The sequence below is a fragment of the Triturus cristatus genome, chromosome 3_2, assembly GCF_964204655.1.
Source record: "Triturus cristatus chromosome 3_2, aTriCri1.1, whole genome shotgun sequence".
Lineage (NCBI taxonomy): Eukaryota > Metazoa > Chordata > Amphibia > Caudata > Salamandridae > Triturus > Triturus cristatus.
Window position 1 is genome coordinate 1,055,368,744 of NC_140584.1, and position 26,175 is coordinate 1,055,394,918.

Here is a 26,175-nt window from a genome sequence, read left to right on the forward strand (position 1 = left end):
GGTTCCCTGGGTGGGGAAGTTAAATAAGACACTTAAGGGCGACTGTGTAGTCGTGAGTTTTAGCTCCCCGGATTTGGTAGCTAACATTTTTAGGCAGGCAGGAACGTCTAGATTACATGAGGAATATGTGAATATCCTCCCATTGGGGTTCTTCTATCCACCTCACTTACAGAGACGGGGTGGGAATAGTGGTTTCAATGCTCAACCTGTCCCTGCGATTAGAACACTGGCCCTGAGTAACAGATATGAGGTCCTTAGTTCTTTGGACACAAATGACTGACTTCATGTAGCGCACAGCCAGTCTTTGGACATTGAAGCCAGTGGGGTGTGTATGGAAGAAGAGGGAAGTGTGATGCCTGTCAATGATAATACCGTTTCTGATGGTTCGGGTGTTAGTTCCGCTACCCGAATGATTTATCGGGTTAACGGTATCACTCGGCCAAAAATTAAGTTCACTCAAGATGACCAGGTTAATGCTCCCGTTGGCACGCTTAATTATGTGCCTGTAAGGGCTTTTGTTAGGGAGGAGGTAGCGGACTCCTCCTCCCAACCTTCGGTTATGGGAAATAGTGTGGCTAACGTATTAGCAAATAGGGTTACTGCCTTGTCATGGAATATAGCTGGGTTGAGAGCAAAAAGAGAGGATACATGTTGGAAGTCATTTCTCTCTTCCTTTCATATAATTGCTTTACAAGAGACGTGGGAGGCTAGAGATTCCTTTTATTTGGATGGGTTCCAGTCTTTTATTAAATATGCTGTGTCTTCATCCTCGGGGAGACCCAGTGGTGGTCTCTTGTTATTATTTAGTCTTAAGCTATTGTATAGCACAGAACTTGTTAAGACTAGTTCACCCAATATATTGGCGGTTAAAGTTGTAGGTGTCAACCTTCCATCAATGTTAGTTGTGAACTTTTATAATTCATTTACGAGGACGGACGAATTGGAGCATTTAAAGGCCTTATTCACCTTTTTAGAGGATTTTGATGCAAATAATGTTACCCCTTATTATTTGTTATTGTTTGGCGATTTTAACATTCACTTAAGACAATCCAATTGTTTTGGAAATTTTAAGCAGGCTTATTGCCCGCAGGAGGAAGCCCACTTTGAACTTTCAAAAGGTGGGATGTTTCTAGACAGTATTGTATCTGCTTTTAATTTATTTGTGCCAATGCAGAATTTAGTATCTCCTGTTTCTACATTCACTGGTCAGGGTCACAACAGTATTATCGATCATATATTAATTTCCTGTACTATGAAGGGACTGATAGGACCATTTTGTGTCACTGAAAACGTCCTTAGTGACCACAATCCACTATCTTTGGAATTAAATATTAATGATGTCTTTAGGCCTAACCATATGTCTACAATCTCTAATTCAAACATAGTCCCCATTAAACAGGGAACACGTTTGAGATGGGAGGTTATTACTCCTAGTGATTTTCTTGAGAAACTGTATCACAGTAATTTGGAGGATTTTAATATTTGCCTAGCGATAGAATCTAAACCAGGGGATATTCTTGGTGCCTTTGAGCGAATAACCAGCCAGATTATGGATAATCTAACCCTCGTTGGGAAACCAAGACCTAAGAAGCATAAAAAATGGTTTGATCAGGCATGTAGTAGTGCGCACTCTATTCTCTTACTGGCCCTAAAAGATGGTGCTAAAGATATCAGCAGGATTGTGGAGGCAAGAAGATCCTTCATGAAAACACTAAAGGCAAGGAAAACTTGCCTGAAAAATTTGGCGTGGGAAGAATTGTCAGACGCTAGTGTTTTAAAAAGTAGTTCCCAATTTTGGAAAGTAATTAACAGCCCACTTTTTAATGAAATGGAAAATACTATTAATGATTGTCTTATTGCCCCAGATAAATGGGTGTCTCATTTTAGTGGGCTCTATTCTGAGATTCCTGACCAGAATCCAGTAAATTTTGGGGATACTAATTTGTCATCGAAAATTAATTTTACCGAGGCTGAAGTTCAGGACGCCATTGTATCGATGGCAAAGGGCAAAGCACCCGGCCCCGATGGTGTCCCCGCGGATTTGTACAAGGCAGATTCAAATTACTGGGCGAAACTTCTAACCTTAGTTTTTAACGCGGCAGCAAAGGAGGGTGTTCCCCGTTCTTGGGGTAAGGCCGTGATAGTACCAATATTTAAAAAAGGTGCTAGAGAGGATCCGGCATGTTATCGGCCTATTTCTCTTCTCGATTCTGCGATGAAAATAATGGGTAAAGTTGTCCTAGCAAGGTTAACATCATGGCTGGAGGACAACTCCATTATTTCGGACCTTCAGTATGGTTTCAGAAAGGGAAGGAGCATGGTAGGTCAATGCCTTAATCTGCATCTCATCATTGGGAAGTATACGATTGCGAAGCAGGGGGTCTTACACTTAGCATTCATGGACCTATCTACTGCTTTTGATTTGGTTAATCGTCAAAAACTATGGGCATCCCTGGCAGCTATGGGTCTTGACCCTGTGCTGATTTCCTTTTTAGCACTTATACATGAAGATACTACTGCGGCGGTCCGTTATAATAAGGACGGGAATCTAACTGATGCCTGGCAGGTGAAGCGTGGGGTAAGACAGGGGTGCATTCTTGCCCCCCTGCTTTTCTCACTTTATATTAATAACCTGGGGGAAGTTTTGTCCTTATCTTGTAAAGACATCCCAAGAGCAGGTACTAAGTTGATTCCCGCTTTGTTGTATGCGGATGACACGGTCTTATTGGCTAGAACTGCAAGAGGCCTTCAAGCCCTTTTAAATGGTTTTAACGATTTTATGGTCTCCTTGGACTTAGTAATAAATTTTAAAAAATCACATTCAATGACAATAGGAGATGGAGCTGCGGAAAAGGTTAAATTCTTCTGCAATAAGCAGGAGCTAACAAAAGTCCAGACCTTTCCATATTTGGGGGGTCACCTTTGATGACCGAGGATCATGGGTCGCGCAACGCGCACAGAAACAGAATATTCTCGCTAGGGCAACAGGAGCATTGTTGGGTTTTGCAAAACGGCTGGGATGCAAGCCCTTGCCCGCGATTTTGAAGATATATAACGCTAAGTGCGTGCCTATGGCCCTGTATGGTAGTGAGGTCTGGGGCTATACGTCGGCAGTGGAGATTCAATTAACTGAGAATGCCTTTTTTCGGAAACTTTTGTCATTGCCTGTTTCTACTTCAATTTTTAATATCCATGAAGATTTGGGGGCTGAGTACCTAGTGGATCAGATTTCCGTTGCTCCATTAATGGGTTGGTTAAGGGTTTGGGTGCAGCACCCACCAACCCTAAACCAGCTCATTATACAAGATTGTCTGGCCCTTGACAAAGCCATGTGTAATCCGTGGCTACGATATATTAAATCTAAGATGGAGACTCTTGGCTGCTTAGAATTATTTGAGAGGCCATGTGAGCTGTCTAAATTGGAAATAAAAGACTTAAAGTCTCAGTTCATGTGCAGGGCAAAGTTGCTGAGAGAAGGCGAGGAAGTGTGTAAACCGTCTGTTAGGAGATTTGTCATGTTAAGTATGGGCAATGAGATTCAGCCATACTTGACCTATATAAATAACCCTTTTCATTTGTTCTTATTGATTAGGTTTAAACATGGCATGTTACCTTGGCTCCTAGCACACCCGAAGGGCTTTTTTAAAGAGGGCACCTTGGGCCCCTGTCCCTGTGATAACGCCTCCGAACAAAATACGCTGCATATGATTTTTTACTGTAAATTTTACACTCTGTTACGTAAGAAATTTATTTGCCCCATTTTTAAGAACTGTCACTTTGACCAAGTAAGGCCCGCCTTGGTATTTCTGCAAATGCTGGGCTCTCCTTTTGTCTGTTTCGGAGTTGCCAGCTATCTTTCGGGGGCAATTAGAAGTAGAAATCGAATGTAGTTTAATATATTTTAGCTCTATTTTTCAGCATGTTTGACAGTCCGAGACCGGGCCATTTTACCTTTTTCTCTCGAAATCATGAAATAGTTTTATAAATTTTGGCCTGCCTTACTTTTTAATGTCCATATTCGCCAATTATTTGTTCAAACATATTTTTATGTATATTTGTGCACTGTGTATTGTTTGAAATTCCTTTGTTAATTATTTTTACATGTAACTATTTGCAAATGAAATTTTGTGTATGCTTTGATGGTTTTAATTATTAACCGAATAAAGCTATTGTTGACTGACTGACTGACTGACTGGTAAACATTACTTACCTGTAACAATAGGTTTGCAATTTATTTCTGCTGTTAATTTACACCCTGTGCCATAATCCTGCAATCTTGTAGAGGGTCTGAAATCAATAACTTGTTTTAGCCACTAAATCGGTTTCTGCTAAAAGTAAGACTCAAGAGACTGATCCCTACGTCAGCCAGGTGGCTTAAACGTATTAGGACAGAGACTTCACTTTAAGAATATTTTTTTCCATCATGCTGTCGGTCTGAGTGCTCATGAAGACGTGCATATAATGTTATTGGATATTCTCATCTTCCACCTCAAATGTTGGTGTCTGTCACATAACCTTCTACAGAAACAGGCTGCAAAACAATGGTTACTTGTAACTTTCCACTTGGCGCACATACTGTACAGAAGACTCACAAGGTGTGACTTTGAAGGATTACGTTTCTTCTTCTAAAGTTGTCGTGGGCATGCAGAGGAAAGAAAAAAATCTTCAATATTGTCTAACCCAATAGTCTCTTCGAGCTTGAATATACACAGTACTTTTTTGCAAAATGCATGCACGGAGAACCATGTTGCTGATCTGCATATATCAAGGGGTAGGTTACCAAAAAAGCCAGATTGGCTTTTTCCCAATTGAAAAATATGGCCTTTTTCTTACACGTAAAATATGATCTAAATGCAACAGATGCAATTACAGTGTGCATTGCAATTGTGAATGCAATGCACTGACTATCTTACTAGGCCCGCTTAAATGGTTGTTGGGCAAACTGGGTAGTTATGCTAAGAGCTGTGTGTTATTTTAATACAGGATTGCCCTTCTTACATCTAGAGTTTGTAATGAATGAGTCACATTTGTCTACAAATCGGTGAAGAAAGAAAGCCCAACATTTATGTGTTACACTTTTGCACATTCAAACTATGACCTCAGTTGTGTCATATCTCCTATGCTGTGAGCGGAGGTGGTGGTTCTGTGGAGGAAGTTCAGCAACGTTTCACACATTTTTTTTAATGTTACTGGAGAACCTCAACTGTCGCTCTCACAAGGGGCCCCACTAACGGCATTATTAATGGCGCATTTTTCTGATCATATAAGGTAGAAAGGGCAATTGGGAAAAGTCTACACAAATATTCCTGAATTATCTATACAGAGGTATTACCTGGGGTTGAGAATGCCTGGTAGCAGAGCATTTTGGATGTTCCCTTGCTATAAACAGATTGTCTGGTGTGCATTATTTTCGGATTGTTTTCATCTCCCCCAATCTTTAAACTGTAGGTGATGCCTGCATAATGTGTCAGCCAAATCACTTTAGATCCTGTAGCATGTTCTAACAGACGGTGTCTGAGACTCCATAGAGTACAATGCCATATCTCCGGCACCATTATTGGCACTAGAAAGTGTTTCCCTCCTTATTTCTGGCTTCACCATATCTGTTTGAATAAGAACAATTTTGCCCTAAAGCTACGTCCGGAAAGCTGCAAAGGCTACTAATCTAAAACAGTCACCTGCCTTGGACTGAGAACATGCATAATAATGGTCATTGCTAGAGAAAGTCTGACAAGGCCTTTCCTTTCATGACATTATGGAGCTTGCTTTGGAGAATTGAGCAATGTGTATTGTCATCATGCCAAAGAGGCTCATGAACTTCCTTGATGAGTATGGCTAATGCCTAAAGAAGAATCATCTTCAGAATTGACTAAGTCTTTGCCTGTGTAAAATACACCACTTTCACCAATTGTATCCAAGGTTACAACATTAGAAATTTTGGTATTTGATTTGGCCAAAGATGGGCTTTTGGCACATTTATACACCAGCTCAGCCTGTGAAGAAACTGCATTGTCTATTTCATTTCCAACTCGCTGACAGGGATCAAGTACATTTGTTACAAAAATCTAAGAGGAGCTGACCAGACCTACAACGCTGGTCACGTGTGGCTTTTCTTTTAACTTCCAGACTTTTTTTCAAACATTCTCTAGAAGAAAGCATAGTGATTCGCTCTTTCAACCAAGTTTACATCACAACTCTACAAAATAAGAAAAATATATATAAATACCCCATGTATTCTTTAGCCTTATAGAGTTGCTAGTCTCTTACATGGGTCATCATCAGAAGCAAGATGTTCTAGTATTTAACAGATAACGTCATTGTCACCTGAAGAGATCCTGGACCAATCAGTCAGGGTTTTGTTACAAAAATGGAACTAAAATGGCCTTATTGCATATGGTAAATATAGTAGATGAGGGAGGGATATGGATTTTGAATTAAACTGGATCTCCGTGGCTTTCAAAACAGAGGACTAATTCTTACCTAAGAAACACAAGGAGATGGACGTAGCACTGAAACTTTTCAGACACTCACCTCCAGTCACAGACCTGAGTAGAATCCATCATCATTCTTTAGCTCAATACGCCACACCAGTACAGACCCAGCTATATGCAAATCAGTCTTGACCCTGTGCCTCATGGGACCAGTCCAGTTCGAACTGCCCAGCCAGGTCTTCCCTGGACCGGAAACAAGCATCCTGGGACCGGTTTCGGGGTAACACCCCTTATCAGGATAGCTTGAATCCAGTGGCAAAGTGAGCAAGGGACACACGTCTGGGCATACCCTGCCAACTTAGGGCAAACAAAGCAAAAACAAGCATTTGCAATGCATTCGGTCTCGCCTTTGGGAGCTTATATGTATTTAGCTATGCAGCACGGTGCTGAAACATCTACTGTTCTTTAAGATGGAGGGAATGTAAGCACCAAACTGCGTGACACGCCAGGTATGGGAACACATGGAGAGAAATATTGCCTTTCAGCGGGAAATGGTATAGTCTAAAGCGCTGTTTTTAATATAAAAGCAAGGCCTTTGGTGGTCATATCACGGAAAATACAAGATTTGAAAAAAATATTATTGTTTACGGGTGATAGTGGAAGATTATTTCTGTGGACTGGAATCTAGAGAATGCTAACTTGATTCTAGTATTTTACTAACCTCTGCTGGTCATTTTCTATCAAGAAAGTTAAAAAGAGACAGTTGCCAGAAAAATTAAAAAAAGAAAATCCTCAATCAGGGGACGTACTGTGATGGGAATGACCCGGGTTACGGGATGGATAGATGGTTGCTCCCGGGGGGGAATTACGAGGTTGCGCTGTACTCCAGACCGGGCAGGCTTCACCTCACGGGGCCGACGAAGCACTCGGTGCAAATATGGCACGCCGCGCACCGTACACTGGGCTGGTAAAACACATTGACCCTGGCCACACCCCTATGGGCATCGGAGAGACTGGGTAGCCTGCGACACACCAAAGGGTTCCGTAGCTGGGATCTTATCGGGATCTCCCGGGTGGGGGACCTTTGGGGGCCGGAGGGGGTCAGATCCTTTGCTTACCTCCAGGGGACTTATGACATGGCGCTTACGGAATATTTCCGATACCTACAGGTCCGACACTCTCTCCAAGCTAACATCCCCCCGGGGACTCGGCCCCCGCGGGCCTCCCCGCTTGAGGACAGGTTGCTGGATGGGCACATGCCGGAGCACGCCATCTCGCTCACATACAAAAAAACTGATCAACAACCCCCCCTGATCCCCTCGACTCCCTGAAAGAGAAGTTGGTGGCAGATGGACTTGAGATGGACGACGAGGAGTGGGTCACCGCTCTGGCGTCTCCAAGGGAGGTGGCGATATCAGCTAGACTCCCGACTGGTGCAGCTTAAAATATTGCATAGAGTATATGTTTCTTGCACCAGGCTACAGGCGATGATGGGGGGGGGGGGGGGGGCGAGGCGAGGGGGGAGAACTGTGCCGGCGGGGGTGTGGGGAGATTGGCTCCTTCTTCCATATCTTGTGGGAATCCACAGGGGTGCAGCGGTACTGGAGGCGAGTTGTGTCCTGCATGAGTGAGGTGTGGGAGACTGACCTTCGCACAGAGGCTAAGAGGTGTCTGCTTAACATTTGGAAACCCACTGACTTGTCCCAACGAGGGAGACTTTGGGTCACGCTTGGGCAAATGGTCGTAAAAAGAAATATAGCCCGGCTGTGGGGTGCATCGACTCTGCCGAAACTGGTGTACTGGCAAAAAGATATGGACTGGTGTATGCTGCAGGAGAAGTCAGTATATACGGCACGAGGGTGCCCCAGAAAGTGGGGGGAGGTGTGGTCGCTCTGGAACACCTACAGAGGTAACATAGTTGAGCCTCCGCAGGCTCGCCTGTCCGGCCTGGAGATCGCGGACGGAACCTAGGCTGCTGTCCGAACTCAAGTGTATAAGTCTGGTCTTTCTGCTGTCTCTGTATGTTGCCGGTGCTGTGGCGCCCCTGATGTTTGGGTGCAACGCTCTGTCTTGTGTGACCTTGCTATGTTTTCAAAAACAATAAAAAGATTAAAAAAAAAAAAAAAAAAAAAATCCCTCAGCCAGACCCCTCCAGGATATTGCGGCATGGATTATCAAATTTAGCGGCACAAATATGGAAATTTAGCGGCATTTTTGCGGCACTTTATTTTACTCAATCATTCATTTTCAGCCTGAAACCAATGGAGACTGTTTAAGCAGAGTATTCCACTTGTAATAGGCATGTTTAAAGTATCTACAGCTCTACTGAAGCACAGCTCCAGTCCTAACCTTATGGGAGTGTGCTGTATTTCTCCCTGGGATGTTCTAGTGCCCATGTATGCATCATGTTGGGGCACCACTGCCTCTGGATCCGAGAGGCAGTACACCTCTTCCTCAGGCACCCTCTTTTGCAAAAATTTTAACTAGTGCTATGGGGGCCCTCAACCATGAGATCAGTAATGTTGAGGAAAGCCTAGGTGTCACCAAACAGATTTTGCTGGAAGATAAGCAGGCTCTACCAGCATCAGATGTCGCCGGCCCCAGTACTGAATCAAGCAACCAGAGTTGATTAAATACATCTGGGTCCTCCTGATGGAGGAGAGTTAATCCTTGTATTACACATGAACTTGTAACTATTAATTCAGATCCAGTTAATTCTGTAAAGCCTTTGACTGATTTTTATCAGCTCACACCCAGGGAAAAGTAAAAAAAGGACTCTTTGCGTACTGTTCACCGTAAGGATAAAGTGCTGCCCAATCCAGTTGGCTGTCCAGTGTATACCACTACTGCTGTAGTGAATTTGGAGGTTAGGTCAGTTTCAACATCACAAACACTGTACATACCCAGCACTCAAGAGACTATTTGACTCATTCACGGGTAGACTAAAAGCAATTGAATGTGCCATTTTGACTTGCCCACCTCTGATCACCTACCCACGTCAATTTGAAGAATTGAGGGTGCCACTAATGCCCCCCAATCTTGTGGGACCATACAGCGCCTTGATTCAGATAGCTGTATTTCCAAGGAAAATAATACTGTAACATTTGTCCCTCAAGCTAATTCTGCTAGTCTTCCTGTACTGTCTTTCTGACTCTGGATGTACAGACTGCACTGTCACCGTGGGCTGTTCCCATCCGAAAAGGCGGCTGCAGATTTGGAACCGTGTTAGGCATCGATTGATTGTTATTAATTCATCTCTGAGCATGTCAAAAAAGGAACATTAATTTCGAATATAACCTACCCCAAGATCCACAGGTACTTGCTAACACAAGCCTGCACTGCATTGTAATGCAGCTCCGTGTTTACTGAATGAGTCAGGCTTCCTGCTTCGAATACTCGATGGCTTCTGAATGAATCACAGCTTACAACCAACCCCCTCAGCTGAGACTCGTCTGGCCAGCCCTCTTGAAAGTGGTGTAAAGGACTCAACCAGATCACGGATGCCTTTTTGCAGACACATGCCATAAATAACAATGGCAAATGCACGCACCAGAAATGTGCAAAACAAGAGTACGTGTCCGTGGGCATGCTGCACACCAGGTCTGTAGTAATCTAATGTTTGCATGCAAGCCTGGTGTGCTTGAAACTGGCTATTAAAAGATTCCTTTCATGTTGCATTCACCAGGGCAGCAATGGTTTTATTGTGCCAGTCAGCAAGAATAAGTGTGTTTCGGAACTATCAATCCACTGAACGTGGAGTGTGCGTGCAAATGAAGGATTTTATGCCTGCTTTGGTGTGTTCCTAGCACTGTGCAGAGGCGCAACTAGAGCCAAATTTCAGGGGGCGCGGGAGGGGGAGGGGGCTAATTCCTACAGCAATAGGCAGAGTGGAGGTGCAGGGGGTTGTAGAAGGGGTGAAAACAGAACAAAGCCTAGTTAACAAGGGAATGGTCTTTTAAAGACCTGTGAAGTACTCGGGTGCGGCTCTGTGTGTGCCCGGAAGCGGTCTTAGCCCGGGCTGACACACAGGACGGGGGAGGGAAGGGGGCCGAAGCCCTTTGAGCCTGGTACTGTGGGTAAAACATACATACCAGTCCCCGCATCCATGTATCGACGGCTTTTCAGTGTCTCTCGGGATTCACAAATCTACATCTTTAAGATGAAATTCGTATATGGACCCTCAGTGTTTTGGCGCATTTTCTAATTTTTACGGGCAGTTTTGTAAAAATCGCTGCATTTTTACAAAACTGCCGATTTCGTGATTTTTTTGCACATGGCGAAATCCTGCAGGGTCTGCTCAGCAGAAAGCAATTCTGGTATTTTACTGACCTCTGCTGGTTATTTTCTATCAAGACAGTTAAATAAAGGCAGTTGAACAGAAAAGAAAGTCCCTAAGCGGAAGCAGAATAGTCCTAGGGCTGATCTCCAGAGCCCACAAACTACATACACATAGAAGTTATACTAAAGTATATATACTAAAGTATATACTGAAGTGTATGCAAGAGGTCTTTAATGCTCGACCTAAAAACTGGGACATGTCTGTTTTGTTAGAAACTGTTGGGAAGTTTGAACAGTCTTTAAAACCTGGGAGTGTACGGGCAAAACCGGGACGTCTAGTCACCCCACTTCAAAATGCAAAAACATATATCAAAATAGAAAACAAAGAACATTTATTCATAACAAAAACCTGTTACAGCATCTTAGGATAAATACAAAGTTGTTCGTCTATCAGCTAATTATTTAAACTGGTGGTCAAGTCCTCAGCAGTACAACAGTCACAAATCACCACTACGCATTCCCCATTTGGCATTTCTTTGTACAAAAATCCTAATGCGAAAATACTTGGGATTCTTTAGCATAATTTTTTTTAAAACACTGGATAAGCAATTGTTATACTGCCACACTCCTGCCATTTCGAAGCCTTATAATGAATGTTAATCAATGAAATGATTGGCAGCCAAGTCGGACTGGCTGGATTGGCACCCCAATAGCTCCTTAAACTACAGGTAATAATAAAAGGAACATTTATCATTTTCAGATTCTAAGATATGGGACCAATTTATACCCACAAACTATGTGGTCAAGGAATAGTATTTTAGCAGACCTACTTTTTCTCTTCAAATAGTTATTTACTATTCATATTGGTTACAAACCATCTTCCTAGCTAGTGTGCACTTGTTTAGGTGACTTGGCAAAAAACCCCTTCAAGAATCTTTACTTTCATATCCGATCAACATCACCTCAACATTTCTTGTAAGGGAACTGAATTAATTTATCAGTGGTCAGCAATGCACTCTGTTGGTAACCAGGCTGTCCTTCTAAAATAAATAAATACATCATCCATAGCTTTTTGCCCTCATTGGCACCCTGAGAGCAGTACCTGCCGACTTTGCTAAATGTCAACATTTTAACTCAGTTTTAAAATATGTGCAGTATATTTAACTTTCCCAAAAATATTCCAGGCGGTGAATTGGATTATAAATAAGCCCTCCAAACTTGCACTTTCACACAAATCTGCGGATTGCAAGTAGAATAGTAAACTTAGCTTTAGCACCTGAATGATTCCAGGTTGATGGAATCCTGGATCGTAACAGAATACTGATGCTTCAGGGTGTTTATCTCCCCCTTTTTGCATCCACCTTGTCCTAAGGTATGAGACCTGAAGGCTCACTACTCCGGGGAGAAACAGTGGTACTGCAGTACAACTCCATCTTAAACAATTCCAGCCCTATGCAATCTGTTTTCTGCTCAGCCTCAAAGACGATGGTCTAGCCAGCTGCAACTGTTCCTGTTAATGCTGGACTTCACTCACATGTACACACTCTCAACATGTCAATCAGAACAACCAATCAGACGCCGCTCAACCTATTATGTGACTGAAAGTGTCCTGTATGAGACACAGGACAAGATGTCAGCTGTGCAAGCACCTTGACTGCAAGCCTAATATGCTAGTAATTGACAACATTGCTGTTGTGAATTGTTTTGCTACTTCTCGGCGCAAAATATGTTCAACGCAAAAAACCTCATGTCAATTTGCTGTTCTATACTTCTTGTTGCCAGCCTTACATTATTTTTACCCAACCTAACGGTATTGAAATTGTTAACCTCATACGGACAAAGGTTGGGGAAGAGCGGGGTATGAAAAGGACACATGTGTAGTATGCTGACTCATCCACCTCAGATAAATGAAAGGATGAGGCAGAACGAAACATCACTTGCAAGTTCTCCACAGACCCACGTGGCAACGTCCTCAGACCCACTGCTGGCTATCTCACCAGTGAAATCCACAGGTTTCACAGGCGAATATGCACACAATTAATTAATTTTGTATGTAACTATGTGGATTTATAGAACGTCAAGGTTTTGCAAAGCAGTACAACGATGTACAAGTGAAGGCAAGAGTTGAAAAAATACAGTTTTGAATGACTCTCCGGAGGCGTTGTTCATCTTATATAGGACCCAGCAAACTATGATCCAAAGATTTTTTTTATGAGTTTTATATAGCACGAACTTGACCCGAAGATATCAGGTATCAGAGCGCTCATGAGTACCAGTTTTGTTACAGATGAACACGTTCATTTTTGTTGGGCACGAGGAGATTAAGCGATTTGCCCAGCATCAGAGGATGTGGAGTGTTGTTGCCGAGACTCGAACCCGGTTCCCCAGCTTGAAGTCCACCGCTCTAGCCCAGGAAACATGTTGCAAAATCTGGTTTAAAATGATTACACAACGTCAAAGCTGTGCAAATATACAAATCTTTGTATATTTTTCTAAAGGCAGCCTTCCGTTATACCAATTAAACATTTCCTACATGTTGAACTTAAGTAAGTCCAAAGGGATAAATAAATAATGCATTCAAACAGATGTCAGGTTTATTTTGGGCTTGGTTATGGATTCATGAATGGAAGTTTTGTTTTGTTGAGCACCCGCTGAAAAACAGATCCCTCTCTAGCCATTTGCACCTTACAGAGGTAAAGCAGGGACTAGAGACACAGACAAAGAGGATATCACACTGTTTGTAACACAAGGCTGCACACAAAAGAGACATGTAAAAGAGTTTAGTTTCTAAAAATCAAACAGAGATGTAATGTTGTTGTGATTAATGCCAGTCTAAACACCGCGGTGTATGCATGTGTTAAGGCGTCACACTCCTGAAGGAGTGTGCGTGAAGCAGTCTTCTACAGATCCGGAGTGTGCGTGCGCTCAGCCCTCACACTCAGAAGAGGTATACATGAAATCCTCGTAGGCAGACGCAGGGTGTGCATGCGTTCAGGCATGACACTCAGAAAGACTGTGCATGAAGCCCTCGGCTGCAGGCACGGAGTATGCGCGCACAAAGAAGGGAGCGGACAAATAAATAGACCACTTATAAAATGCCAATTTGAATATGGCTCCGACGCGCCGATTAAAGATTATTCACACTCTCTTTAATGCTCGGAAGCCCAAACATCTGCGGGCCACAATAAAAACCACATATATATGTGTATATATATATATATATTAAAAAAAAAAAAAACAGCCTTGCCGCTTCCTGCGCCTTCTTGCAATCCCGGAGTTTCCGGTCTGACTCCTATATTCTGGCCTCATCTTTCACTGTCTGTCTTCACCCGTCGGAACGAGGCGTGGGAGCCGGGAAAGCGGCGCGCAATGACTCAAATAAACCAGCGAGACGCAAGTGAAAACAGAGGCATGCCGGGATAGCCAATCCGCCTCCTACCTCACAGAAAGGACTTTATAAGCCAGCATTGAAAATGCAATAGGACTCGCTTTTACGCAAAAACTATTGCATTAGAATCAGAAGTGCGGGTGGGAAGAAGGCACGAACGGGAGTAGGGAGGGGGGCTGGTGTGGTCTGAGAAGTCATGGACTGTGGGAGGGGAGGGGGAAGGCAGGGAAAGAAAAATACTGTTGGAAGTAAAGGGGCTGATAACCGTGGAGGGATACAAATGACGAATGAGGAGGGACTAACAAGCCTCAAACCAATCGGAAGGCAGCATTTAACACAAAAGCCAATGGGCAGAGAGAGGGCGGAGCTTCCACACTACAGTATATACTGCATGCCTCGCAAAGCGAAGGCAGCGCATTCGCGCTGCTACGCTTAGCGAGACCTAACAAGGAGATGATGGACAGAGCGCTAATTCTTACTTATTCATCACCATTAGATGGTTATTTTCGATGTGGAAACAGCCAGCAGGTTTAATTTGGGACCCAGCGGATGATATCAATCGAGTGCCCAGTTCACCAATAGTCAAATTTGTCACAAAGGGCATTCAATATTTACATGCCATTGACAGATTTCATCCGTGCATACAAACTTGTATTTCAATCTTACACTGATGATACATAACCCATGCTATGACTAGGCACTTCTCAGATTATTTTGATTTCCACTTACCTTTTGGCTAGAACTGTTGGAAAGCTGGATCCAGCTTTTCAACAGTTTTATCTAAACAGGTAAGTAGACACCTGTGCTTCTGAGCCACTTGTAGACCGGAAAAAAAACAGTCGATCATACATTCAAATAGAAGTGGAAGGACAAACCTAAACAGCAAACAGAATGGAAGTGGAAGGACAAACCTAAACAGCAAACAGAAAAACAGCAACACCAGAACAGTCCTGTGAATGGACCCAAAATGCATTTGACAATGTTTCAAGACAATGGCTGAAAATACCAAGGAAAAAGTGATGCGGAAGGAGGAAGAATCAAAGGTGCTTAAAGTATGGAATACAACTGGATTGCCATGAATGGCCCAAGCATCATGGACTTCAAAACTTAAAAAGTAGATCACAAAACGAATGTGAAGAGGCAGAAGAACTTGGCATGCTGTTTTCACACATGTACCTAATAGCACATTACGTAATCAGCACAATCATCTGCAGCAAAGTCTTTGGCCAGACCTAAAAATAAAGGGGACAGGTGTGGCAATGTTCAGTACAAAGAGGATATGAAGACCTTGCACAGGTAAACAGACTGTACGAGGTCTGAACGTTCTGTACGGAAACCTGAATGTTTTTTCTCTTCGTCAATCTCATTCTAAACAGGGCGACATGAATCAAAAATAAAGGTCCTACAAGAGGACTCCAACATTATACTGTACTTACCCAGCAACATCTGTAGTATATAAAATATGAGACAGAAGACACCATTTGGCTGATTCAGTATACTGTCTTGTCCAAAGATGGACCCAATTAACCCAAATCCTCGGCCCCATCTGCAAAAGAACAGATATACACAGTCATTTAATTTGAAGACACATATGTACAACTGCACCTCACTTGTCACAGATCTTTATAGTGCCTGCTCTGATCGGGAAAGGGCATGGTGTAAGAGAAATTCATTATTTTTCGCGTGACAAGTCACAGTTTCCTTTAAGATTTCTATAATGTTTGAGAGGACAAGAAATGGAGTCTATGCCACAAGGAGTCTAACTTATGAACTGCAGGTCACACAGGTAAGACGGGCATGTAATTTACTTGGAGCTATTTTACTGGTTTTCCCTAACAGACTTTCCATTAGTCCAGATTTTGTGCTTTTCTAAGGAAGCATGGCTACACTGCCTTCCACAAATTTGTCTTTCAAAACCCACTCTTCAAGAACTCAAAAATCTCTGCTCTCAACGATTAAACAGTTGAGAAATTTGGGACCAGTAAAAAAAGCCAGGTTCTTTTGCAATGGTATAGTTAAAAGCCTCAAGCTATGACAAGCCAACTCCTGCCACTAAAAACTAAGACTGCTGATGCTCAAAGCCTATATTTTGGTCTTAAACTGTAAAGCCCCTCACCTTTACAAAAATCCCGTGCCCTCTGCAACCAGACTGGTGCAGAAACACGTTGGCAGCCTATGTAATGGGTAAGAACACATTTCTCTGATAGAAGATGCCAAAATCGTAACACCTGGCACTATGTAATAAAAGCCCTGTGCTGATCAAACATTTATTCACAGATTGCGTTTCTTTTCTCTCATTCAGCAGTCTGTTTTTTTTCCATATATGAAATTGCTCTCATTTTCATTCCAACAATAGTGTTCTGAAATGTAAACATGTATTTTTTCAGTTCCCTGTGTTTTTCTACTGAATATCTCTGTGCTTGGAATTATAATGCGAAAACAATGGAAAAGGTTGATGCATTTGTCATTATGTAGCTGTAAATGGTATTGTGTTTAAATCAAAACAAGAACTTTTAAAACAATAAGAAACAAGGGATAAGCTAAACAGGTTAAACCACGCTTTATCAGAAGCCCCAGACCAGTTCCGGAAGCCAGGTGAAGGAGCTTAAAGTCTCAGGAAGTCACACTAAGAATGACTAAAGCTCATCTTGTACTCTGGATAGTAAACTCAGACATGATATTTAAGGCAGCATGCTGCCTGTCCATTATAATCTACCTGTAAACACACATTTAAAAAAATAGCTCAAGTGAAAGAGATTTGTTGCACAAATGTTGTAGAAACATGACCTCTCCTAATCAAAACTACATTCACCACAAGACTAAGGCTACTGAGACCACCACTAGAATCATACGAAGTCTGCTTTGGAGAATAGAGCAAGGTATAAGGACATGATGACACGATGAAATAATATGCCCACGACGCAAAAGTAACCAGAAGTGGGTGCAATTAAACTAACTTAAAACAGGAACATAATAAATAAAAAACAATCTGAAATGCAGCCTCGATCTGCCCAGGCAATCGGAGTCTAAATCTAGCATTATTTGGAAGTTGTGCGTCTTGGAATCTATCAAGCCCTTCTGTATCTGCACTAACCTGACAAACTCAGCCACCTTACATCTCTCACAACCAGCGATGATGAAAACTACAGCACTGGTTATAGTTTCTAAGTAATATTGATGTATTGGAGAGAAGGTCTGAACCAAACAAGATTTTCAGCCTTACTTTACTCTGACGCGGACCTCAGAAGGACACTCAACGTTTATTTAATTACAGTCCGATAAAAGAACAGGAAGCACAACAGATGGACAGACATTTAATTTATAAGTTGCAAAGCTAACAAAGGCATCTAAACGAAACTAACTCAATGCAACTACTATTTGAACACTTGGAACATAATGCAGTTCCAGCACCCCAAAAATAATCAGCTTCGCGGGCAAATAAATCATATGCCTAGATCAAATTAACCACATGTTCACAACCATACAACTCTGTCAGTTAAATGACTTTGCTTGGCAATTTAGGTGTCCAAACAAAAGTAATAAACAGAAGGCTTTCCTTACTATTTGGACACACATGCCACATTACTGAACATGTTTTCATCCTAGCTCACAAAGCAGGACACAGAATATTCTGTAAAGTCAATGACAATATCACAACTACCAGCCCCTTAATAAGCGATTAATACCCCATGATGCCATAGTTTCAACCCAGCTCCGAAAATTCTAACTTTTAACCCAAGCACCATGCAAAGCCATCCTCCAATTAGACTGAAGATTTGGACAACAGGATTCCTAGGAGTTATTCACTGAACCACAACCACCACCAACATCTCATTCAACCTAGAAGCCCACTTACACGTGTTGCACATTATACTGGGATGATAATAATAAACAGGACGACACTATATGTTCGGACGCAAGTGACCGGTCTAGAAACCACAGGCAGTTGCACTAACATTGAGCCACTTATAGTGTTGGGAGATAAGTATCTAAAAAACAATGTTAACTTTCTTATCCGCCTCAAGCTACAAATAAGGCAGGCTTTTTATTTCATTGAACTCTTAATGCAGGAGTGAAACAAAGGCACAAGGGCATTTGTTCTCATCTGTAGGAAGCAAGCAGGGGTCAGGAAGTCTGCCAGTGTCCTCCATTGGTATCACAAAGGGGTGCCAAAAGGGTCCGTCAAGTCTGTTATTTTACAACATTTTTCTTCTGCCGCTGATTAGAAATGTTAATGCATAAAGTTAGAACCTACAGATGACACACAACTCCTGTCTTCAATAGACTTAAGTTCTATACAAACTTTACAGAATATCTGTCTGCTATAATCACTTCAATGGCACCAAAGGAAATTAAGTGAATGCCTTTTCTGGTGGGGCAACCTTTATTGGCATGCTGTAAGGCAGTGGATCTTAACCTCTTAACTTCTGTGAGCCTCCATTGATTCATTCATTACTTGAATCCGGGGACCCCCTGAGCCATTACTGTAACCAGAGGTCCCCAGGCCAAGCAATCTCTACAATTTGAAGCTCTGAACAATACATAAAAATACAAAGGTATACACCAAACAAATACAGAAATTATGAAATATTTAATTTATAAATATAAAAAAAACGAAATTTGAAATTTAATGGGAAGGTTAGACTTTTAATTCAAAAAGATGAAGCCATATGCTAGATTCTAACCTCATTGTCCTTTTTTGCTTCTAATGCATGCTTTCTTTGTCAGTGCTTTAAATGAGGCCTTCAATTTTTCATACTATATTCTGTTTTCTGTACTTGCGCTGCTCCCACAAATCAAGCTAAGGATAACAATTTTTAGGTTCCAATGTCAAATTCCTTCACATTTACAGCCCACTTTAAAGGTTTAAATTTTGCTTCTTTATTTATATAAATATGCTGTTATTGTATCTTCTAAACATTCATGTACTCCCCGACATTGAAGGGGACAAGGACCCTCAGGGGTCTGCGTACCACAGGTTAAGAACCACTGATGTAAGATGATCTAGCTTGCTTCTGAATTGGGTCCTATCCACTCCATGTACTGTCAAAGAAAACATCTACAGGGTATCAAAGCGTGTTTAACTTTCCATTTCTCATGTCTCAGCTCGATCAGGACAATAGAATTTACCTCCGAATGCCATATGTAACACTTGCAGTCTCTACTGGACGGCACAGCCACACGTACCTCTGCTCGGCCACAAAGAGCATGCCTCACTTGCTATCATTTCGAAAAGCAAATAACTCTTACAACACAGTGTTGTGCCATGTATGGACTTCTCTCCTATTTCACAGGCAAAGATGTTTATCAATATGTTTAGTCTAGAAATCTGCATTGCACATCTACAATGCTGATATCGCCACAAAGAGTTACGGTCAGGAAGTTATATTCAAGTACCTCAAACTACATTTACAATAGCAGACTTAGACTGTGGAAAAGGAGATAAGTGAAACTCCAAAATGCTTAGGTGTCATAGGATTGATGAGGACTTATTTCATATATTCAGGAATTGTTTAAGGCATGCTGCTTCCTATGGCAGCTATAATGTGAACTCTGATGTGCTAGGATGGAACCTGGAGAATGACCTTGAATGGGTTGGGATTACTACAAGACAATTCACTGCCAAGATAAGCTGTGTACTTTGCCTGTTCTGTGACAGTTTGAGGTCTATTTAAGTTCAGCTTCAGGAACCTATCTGTGTCTTGCTAGGGGTTATAGCAAGAGCTCCGTAACATGCCACTATGCCATCAAACAGAAGACAATACACCTCTGTTTACAATGTAAAATGTGGGATTTTTGCAACTCACAACACAAAGAAAGGGCACACTTCTAAGCACTCCTGCTGGGATATATAAATCACAAATATATCTTTACAATCATCAATCCTCTCCAAAGTAAAGTATGGGGAAATGGCTGCTGAAGAAAAGGGATGGCTAGCTTTACCACTCAGACCAGTTAGGAAGTTTTTAAAATGAACTGAAAATATATACATCTGTGGAGTCTCAATACAAAATACGAGAGATCTTATGCACATGCTCAGGTGAAACCCTACTCTAAAGTTGTGGCAGGGGCTGCCCCCAGTTTTGAGATCAGACACCTTTTGCAGCAGCGTCCGAGCGCAATCACTAAAGCACCAATGACTGGGTGGAATGGATTTCCTGGAAGAAAAAAGGCAGATCAGAAATAGGAAACGAGCCACAGTTTAACTAGTGCCCACATCTTGAGCTGCATAGCTTATCATGGCACTGAAATGGCAGAGGTGGTTTGGGGACGCTGGCAGCACATACTGTTGGACTGTTGCTGAAAAACTGCCTCATCTAACAGAGGACCAAAAAACACAAAGCAAAAGTACCAATCGTGTGCAGAGAACCCCCTACGACATACAATAAATATGTGCTGAGAGTGTGTAAGCAGGGATATGGGGTAGACTATGTTGAATTAACTTGTGGATATGACATATGTGAACACAATACCCAAAGAAAAATAAATCTCCACCGACTGACTTCGCATTTTCTAAAGGTGCAAATACCCAGTTTTGGGATGCATTCTTTTATTTATATTGTACCTGTTTTGCTAGTAAATCCTACTTGCTCTTCACACCAAAACATGATGCCTCCTCTTATTACAGCTTAACTTCACAAGTGTCAGCAGCAGATGTTCTGAGCAAAAATAAACACAACAATAGTGACCAATACATTCTTTAAGTAACAAACAATTATTAATGTTATAGCTCAGCGAGCATGGGCTGAAGGCATTATTAAATACTCTTTACGACAACCCTCTCTACTCCAATCACTTGGCTAGATACTGCTACAAAGAACTACTAACAGAGTAGAGGAACCATTTGGCCTCTGTACAGGGAAAGAATGGTTTTGAAGTAACTTATTTTAATAAATTAATTTTGAACAAATTAGCTTTCTAGAATAGAGTATTTATCAGACATGTTAACTGTTGCCTCACAGCTAAATATGGAAGATAACTAAAATTGCGCCCCATCAACTACTTTTTTACTCGTCTTTCATCAGTTACTCAGGCAGGCAAATACACCTAACACACAGAAATAAAGGGTTAGCCAACCCAGATCTGGTCTGGGTATTGAACAAGCAGAGAAGGAAAGCTGAAATATTACCAGTCCTTCCTTCACACAACTTTAGTACTACACCTGACCAAGAGTCGGCCAAAAGTGTCAGTATTATCTCACCCTCAATGCAAAGCCTGAAAGAAGAGCCGAGAGATTTTTAATTCATGGAGAGCCCTCTCCCTCACCAACAGCCAATGAAGATCTGGAAACTGCACTTAATGCCGGTCTAAATAAAGAATAGTGGCTTCATGTCAAACTACTGGATATCAAGAAAAAACTAAAAGCAACGGACACATTAGTATCAAGTATACAATTAGTGATCTCAAGATGCTTCACCTTCAGGTAAGGAAGTAAAATTGTAATTCCTCAACTAGGAAAAGTAAACCCAGACATCAAAAAAAAGAACTAGATGAACAATCACAACTCTTCTGGATTACCAGAGAGTATAAAAAAATAAGACTTCTGGATATATGCAAATCTTCCTCAACAAGCAGCTGTATCTATCAACCAGGGAGCAGATGAATGTAGAAAAAGAATAATTTCTTTGTAGATTATACCCAGTATTGGATAGGCCTTGAAGCAGCAAAATAATCTGGAAAACAAACCCAATATATGAATACACACCCTATATATCAATGCTTACATTTAGTTCTCAAATTAGAGCTAAATCAACTATTCACAAATCAAACACTGCATATTAGATTCGGTAAAATCCATTCCTGCTGAAGGAAAAATCAGACAAAATCAAGGAGCACTTTCGAAGGCAGTAGAATTTAGAGAATTATTGGATTACCTGAGTAACAGATCTGGCAATCTCATGTAATGTCCTACCCTGACTGCTTTGCTGCACAAATGACAAACACTCTGGGTTGATCCTGTGGTGAGGCCCCCTTGAACCCACTTTGGTTCTCCCTTTTAGTTTAATATTTTACACGTTTTAGCAGGCTTCGTTTTAGCTTCATAAATGTTTTTATACAATATTATTCTAAGAAACGCTGTACATTTAGAAAACCTTTCCTGCAATATAATCAGTACACTTCATTCAAGGCAAAGGAACAGTTCAAAATATCCTAGTGTTTGCTCTCAGACAGCTTCTAATTAAGGGTGGGCGTAGTGGGCGTAGTGGGGCTACGTGAAGCAGCACGTAGTGTGCCCAAATCTACGCACACTACGCGCTTCGCGTAGCCCCACTACGTGACACCCACCTCCCGCCCGCCCTTCTTTTAAATAATATAAGCATTGAAAAATAAATTAAAATAAGTCGACTTACCCGTAAGCGCGGCGTCTCCGGGGCTCCTTCTTTCTGTTTCTAATTTCTTCTGGCAAATGCGCATGCGCGGACACCCGCGCATGCGCATTTCTCACGAGAAATGCGCATGCGCGGGTGTCCGCGCATGCGCATTTGCCAGAAGAAATTAGAAACAGAAAGAAGGAGCCCCGGAGACGCCGCGCTTACGGGTAAGTCGACTTATTTTAATTTATTTTTCAATGCTTATATTATTTAAAAGAAGGGCGGGCGGGAGGTGGGTGGCGGGTGGCAAGCAGCTACGCTTCGCCCTCGGCGTGTGCGTAGCGCTGCCCTGCTTCGCCTACTTCGGAAAGTGCGAAGCAGGCAGCGCTACGTACACTACGTGGGCGAAGCGTAGTGCTACGCCCGGGGTTACTTCTAATATCTAGACACATCTTTACGTCAGAGATGTACCTCCAACATAGTAGTATGAATATATAAACAGTGCTCTGTCCCTTTACGGTGAGAGAAGGCACTCCAGCCACAACGGTCCTGGAGCGAATGCCGTATTCGACCTGCAGTTTGCTAATGCTGCTAATCCATCCTGATCCTGCAGAGAAGGTATGCCAATCCAACTCCAGACCATGTAATCCAGGTATGGGGTTTCAGGCTAACCCAAGATCATGCAGAGGGTACACCCACTATGCTCTCAGAGTAGGGGTAGTGCTAGGTAGGGATATATAGATATACAGAAATCAGACTGCCATGATTGTTCATTCTTTTCACCATGTTCAAAATGCTGGTTACATTGCTTTGTTTTATCTGTCTAATAATCGCAGCACATTCTCACTATGAAAGGTTACGACTGTTTCAATAAACGTATTAAAAACTTCCATCGTATCTTTATGTTTACCTAGGACATGCATGACTAAACAACAAAAGGGTTAAGATCTGTTTCCATGATTCCCTTGGGAATCAGTGTCATGTTCGAGGTTGCCAAAATCACCTGCTACCCCAGAATGGTTAGGGTGATGCACTGTGAGCTAACTAGGAATTAGGACAACAGTCTGATGGTGTAGATGGATTCAGACGCCGCACTACGAGTCCTGTTGTCCTAATACGCATTGCTACATTTTCTAGTGGGAACCGTATAACAATCCTTCATTCTTTAAAAAAAAATAAAGCCCAGTATTAAAAAAAATTCTAATCAACATTTTGCTGTACAGAGCCTGTTGACATTATTTCTTTGCAACTTAACGTTTACTGTTACGTTTTTTCTGAACCTACATTCATTTTCAAACTTATGCATTTCCTTGATTCTGTTTTTTTGACATGGAGGAAAGTTACCACAGCGCATATGCTAGGTACATTAATGCTCTGGATATAAAGAATGTTAACCATATGAAGAAACACCTGGGGCCATAGTACAGAAAGTGCCACAAGGGTGTAACGTGTGTGCTGTCGCTTTAGCTCCCTTGAGGCAGTTTGGTATTATAGAAAGGGCAGCATACGCTTGCACTGCTTTTAGTCTAACACAGATCTCAAGAAGGCATTCTCCTGTTTGCATGGGGCCATGGCCTCGTACAAATGATGGAATATTTTGCCTCAGTGCCTGGCCTGTTTGTTTTAGAGATGCTGGCAAAGAGGCCATTAAGGGGCACACTGACTAAGGGCTACAGAGGGAGTGCCTAGTCAGTACAACCCTTGCGGGTACCTAATTAAAGTGGGTTCTAAGGTTTCCGCCAGACATCCCCTGAAGGCGGGTGCAGTCACTCACTGCACCCGCCTTCAAGACTATGTGTCCCCCCCCCCCTTAAAATGCAGGCATGGTTGCTGTCTGCTGAGTGAAAGTGAGACAAACGCCTTCAAACAATAATGTGCCGTTCCTCAGTGGAAATGCACTCTGCGCATTTGCTGCAATACGACAAACTGTATCACTCTGCTCCTGGTGTACACACTTAAAATGTGTACCCCAGAATAGAGTTGGCCAGTGTTAAGGCTAGGGAATGCTGCCATGTGCCATACTGTCTGTGTGCCACCGCTCTGGCCCCAATCCCAGTTGGACTCTTTTTGACATTGCAGTGTCACAGCCTGTTTGACAGATCTGCTGGGTTCACACATAGCACTTGAGGTGCACTTCAAAGGAGAGAAACAGAATGTCAAACACTGTCTGCATCCACTGTCTGGTTGCTGTGAGCTCCGCTTTGATTTTACTAGATGTCCGTCTCAGAGTTTGTTGGGTGTACATGGACTGCCTAAATATTTGATTTTAGTGTTAGATGTAGGAGGACACCAGAATTACCATAGTACACTCCGCCCCCCCCAACCCCCCACCCACCCAGCACTCAAAGCTCAGGTTTAGTGAGGCAGAAGATTTCAACCATCTTAAAAAATGGCCAAAGTTGGAAGGGTTAGGCCTTTTTTAATTTTGTTTGATCTTTATTTTTTCTTGTTATCAGTGAGACAACAATACAACATACATTTTAGTTGTAATTGGCATAACACCATCAAGCACATCACAATTTATGGGATAAAAAAATCTATATATCATAAAATTTAGCACATATGGCATCAGCACCAACATTACCATGGTTGGGCATTCCAGGGCACTTAAATCGTTCAGTCTTGATAAAAACTAGCCTGGGCCATCTTGGGCATTAAATTAATCTTCTCCGGCAGTCATGCTGTTTTCTCCTCTCTGACGGAGGTACAATCACAGTAGGTCCCATATGCCACATGGTCTGGCCTTGCCTTAGGATGCTGCAAGGCCGCAATATCCGTTGCCATGGTTTCACTAAATACCGTGTCCATCAGCCAATCTGCTACTTAGGAGCAGGGCCCTTCACTTCATGACATTAATAATTTCCTCTTTGTTAGGAACAACATCACTGAAGCTGGTCTTCTGGCAGAGAGAGGGACACGTTTAGTGTCCCCAGCAGCATTTTCCAAAGCATGCAAAGCATATCAGTTATTTTCCCAGTAATATGTGCAACAGCTTCCCAGTACCCCACAATCACTGGGCTCTCCCATGTTAAGTGAAAGAACCCTGCCAGCTCAGTCTCACAATGCTCACACTTTGAGGACTAGGAGGACTTTATCTTATGGAAGAAACTTGGGGAACATTATAGCCTATGCAGAAACTTAAAATGTATGAGTTTAGGCCTCTAATTGATTGAGATCAGTTTACTTTGGGCACATCAGTAGCTCCACTTTTCTTCTCCCCCGAGTCGGCCTCCCATTTCGCAATTGTTGACTGCACAACCACAGCAAGTTAATAGGAGCTTAGTTTGTAGAGACTGTTTATCCATTCCCTCCCTGTCGGATCTTTAATTATTTGCAAAAGTGGTGGAAGCTCAGAGGGTTCGTCTGGGAATGTACTCTAGAAGGTCTTAGTCAAGTGTTTCAATCTATAGTAATCAAACATCAAAGGAATTATTGCCCTTTCACCTATAAATTGTTCTAGTGTAATCAACTTTTAATTAATGTAGAGTTGGCACACTTTTGAGGAACCCAGCTTTCATCAGCCTCAATTTAACTCCTTTGTCCAGTGTGTGGAGGGGGATTATCAAGCAAAGCCACTTCTGGGGAATATAAGATCTTAAACCCATGAGTCCTTCCTATAGCCCAATTGGTGCAGAAAACCGTTTGTATGTACTCTAGGGGGCTGACTGATGGACAGCCATGCAGGTCTGTAATCTTTCACTGTAAACTGGATTCCTCTCTCCAGGTTAAGTATGGAGCCTTACCCTGGGAGTTAAATCAGTAGGCA

General features: G+C 42.3%; 1 protein-coding gene across 1 annotated transcript in view; it reads right to left on the reverse strand.

Moving 5' to 3' along the window:
* The window catches only part of VKORC1L1 (vitamin K epoxide reductase complex subunit 1L1), a 132,805-nt gene that overhangs the window by 55,727 nt on the left and 50,903 nt on the right, over positions 1-26,175 (reverse strand). The window contains exon 2 of the mRNA XM_085649765.1: positions 15,534-15,643. Within this exon, the coding sequence (XP_085505891.1) occupies positions 15,534-15,643 (110 nt within the window). The remainder of the gene's footprint in view (positions 1-15,533; positions 15,644-26,175) is intronic.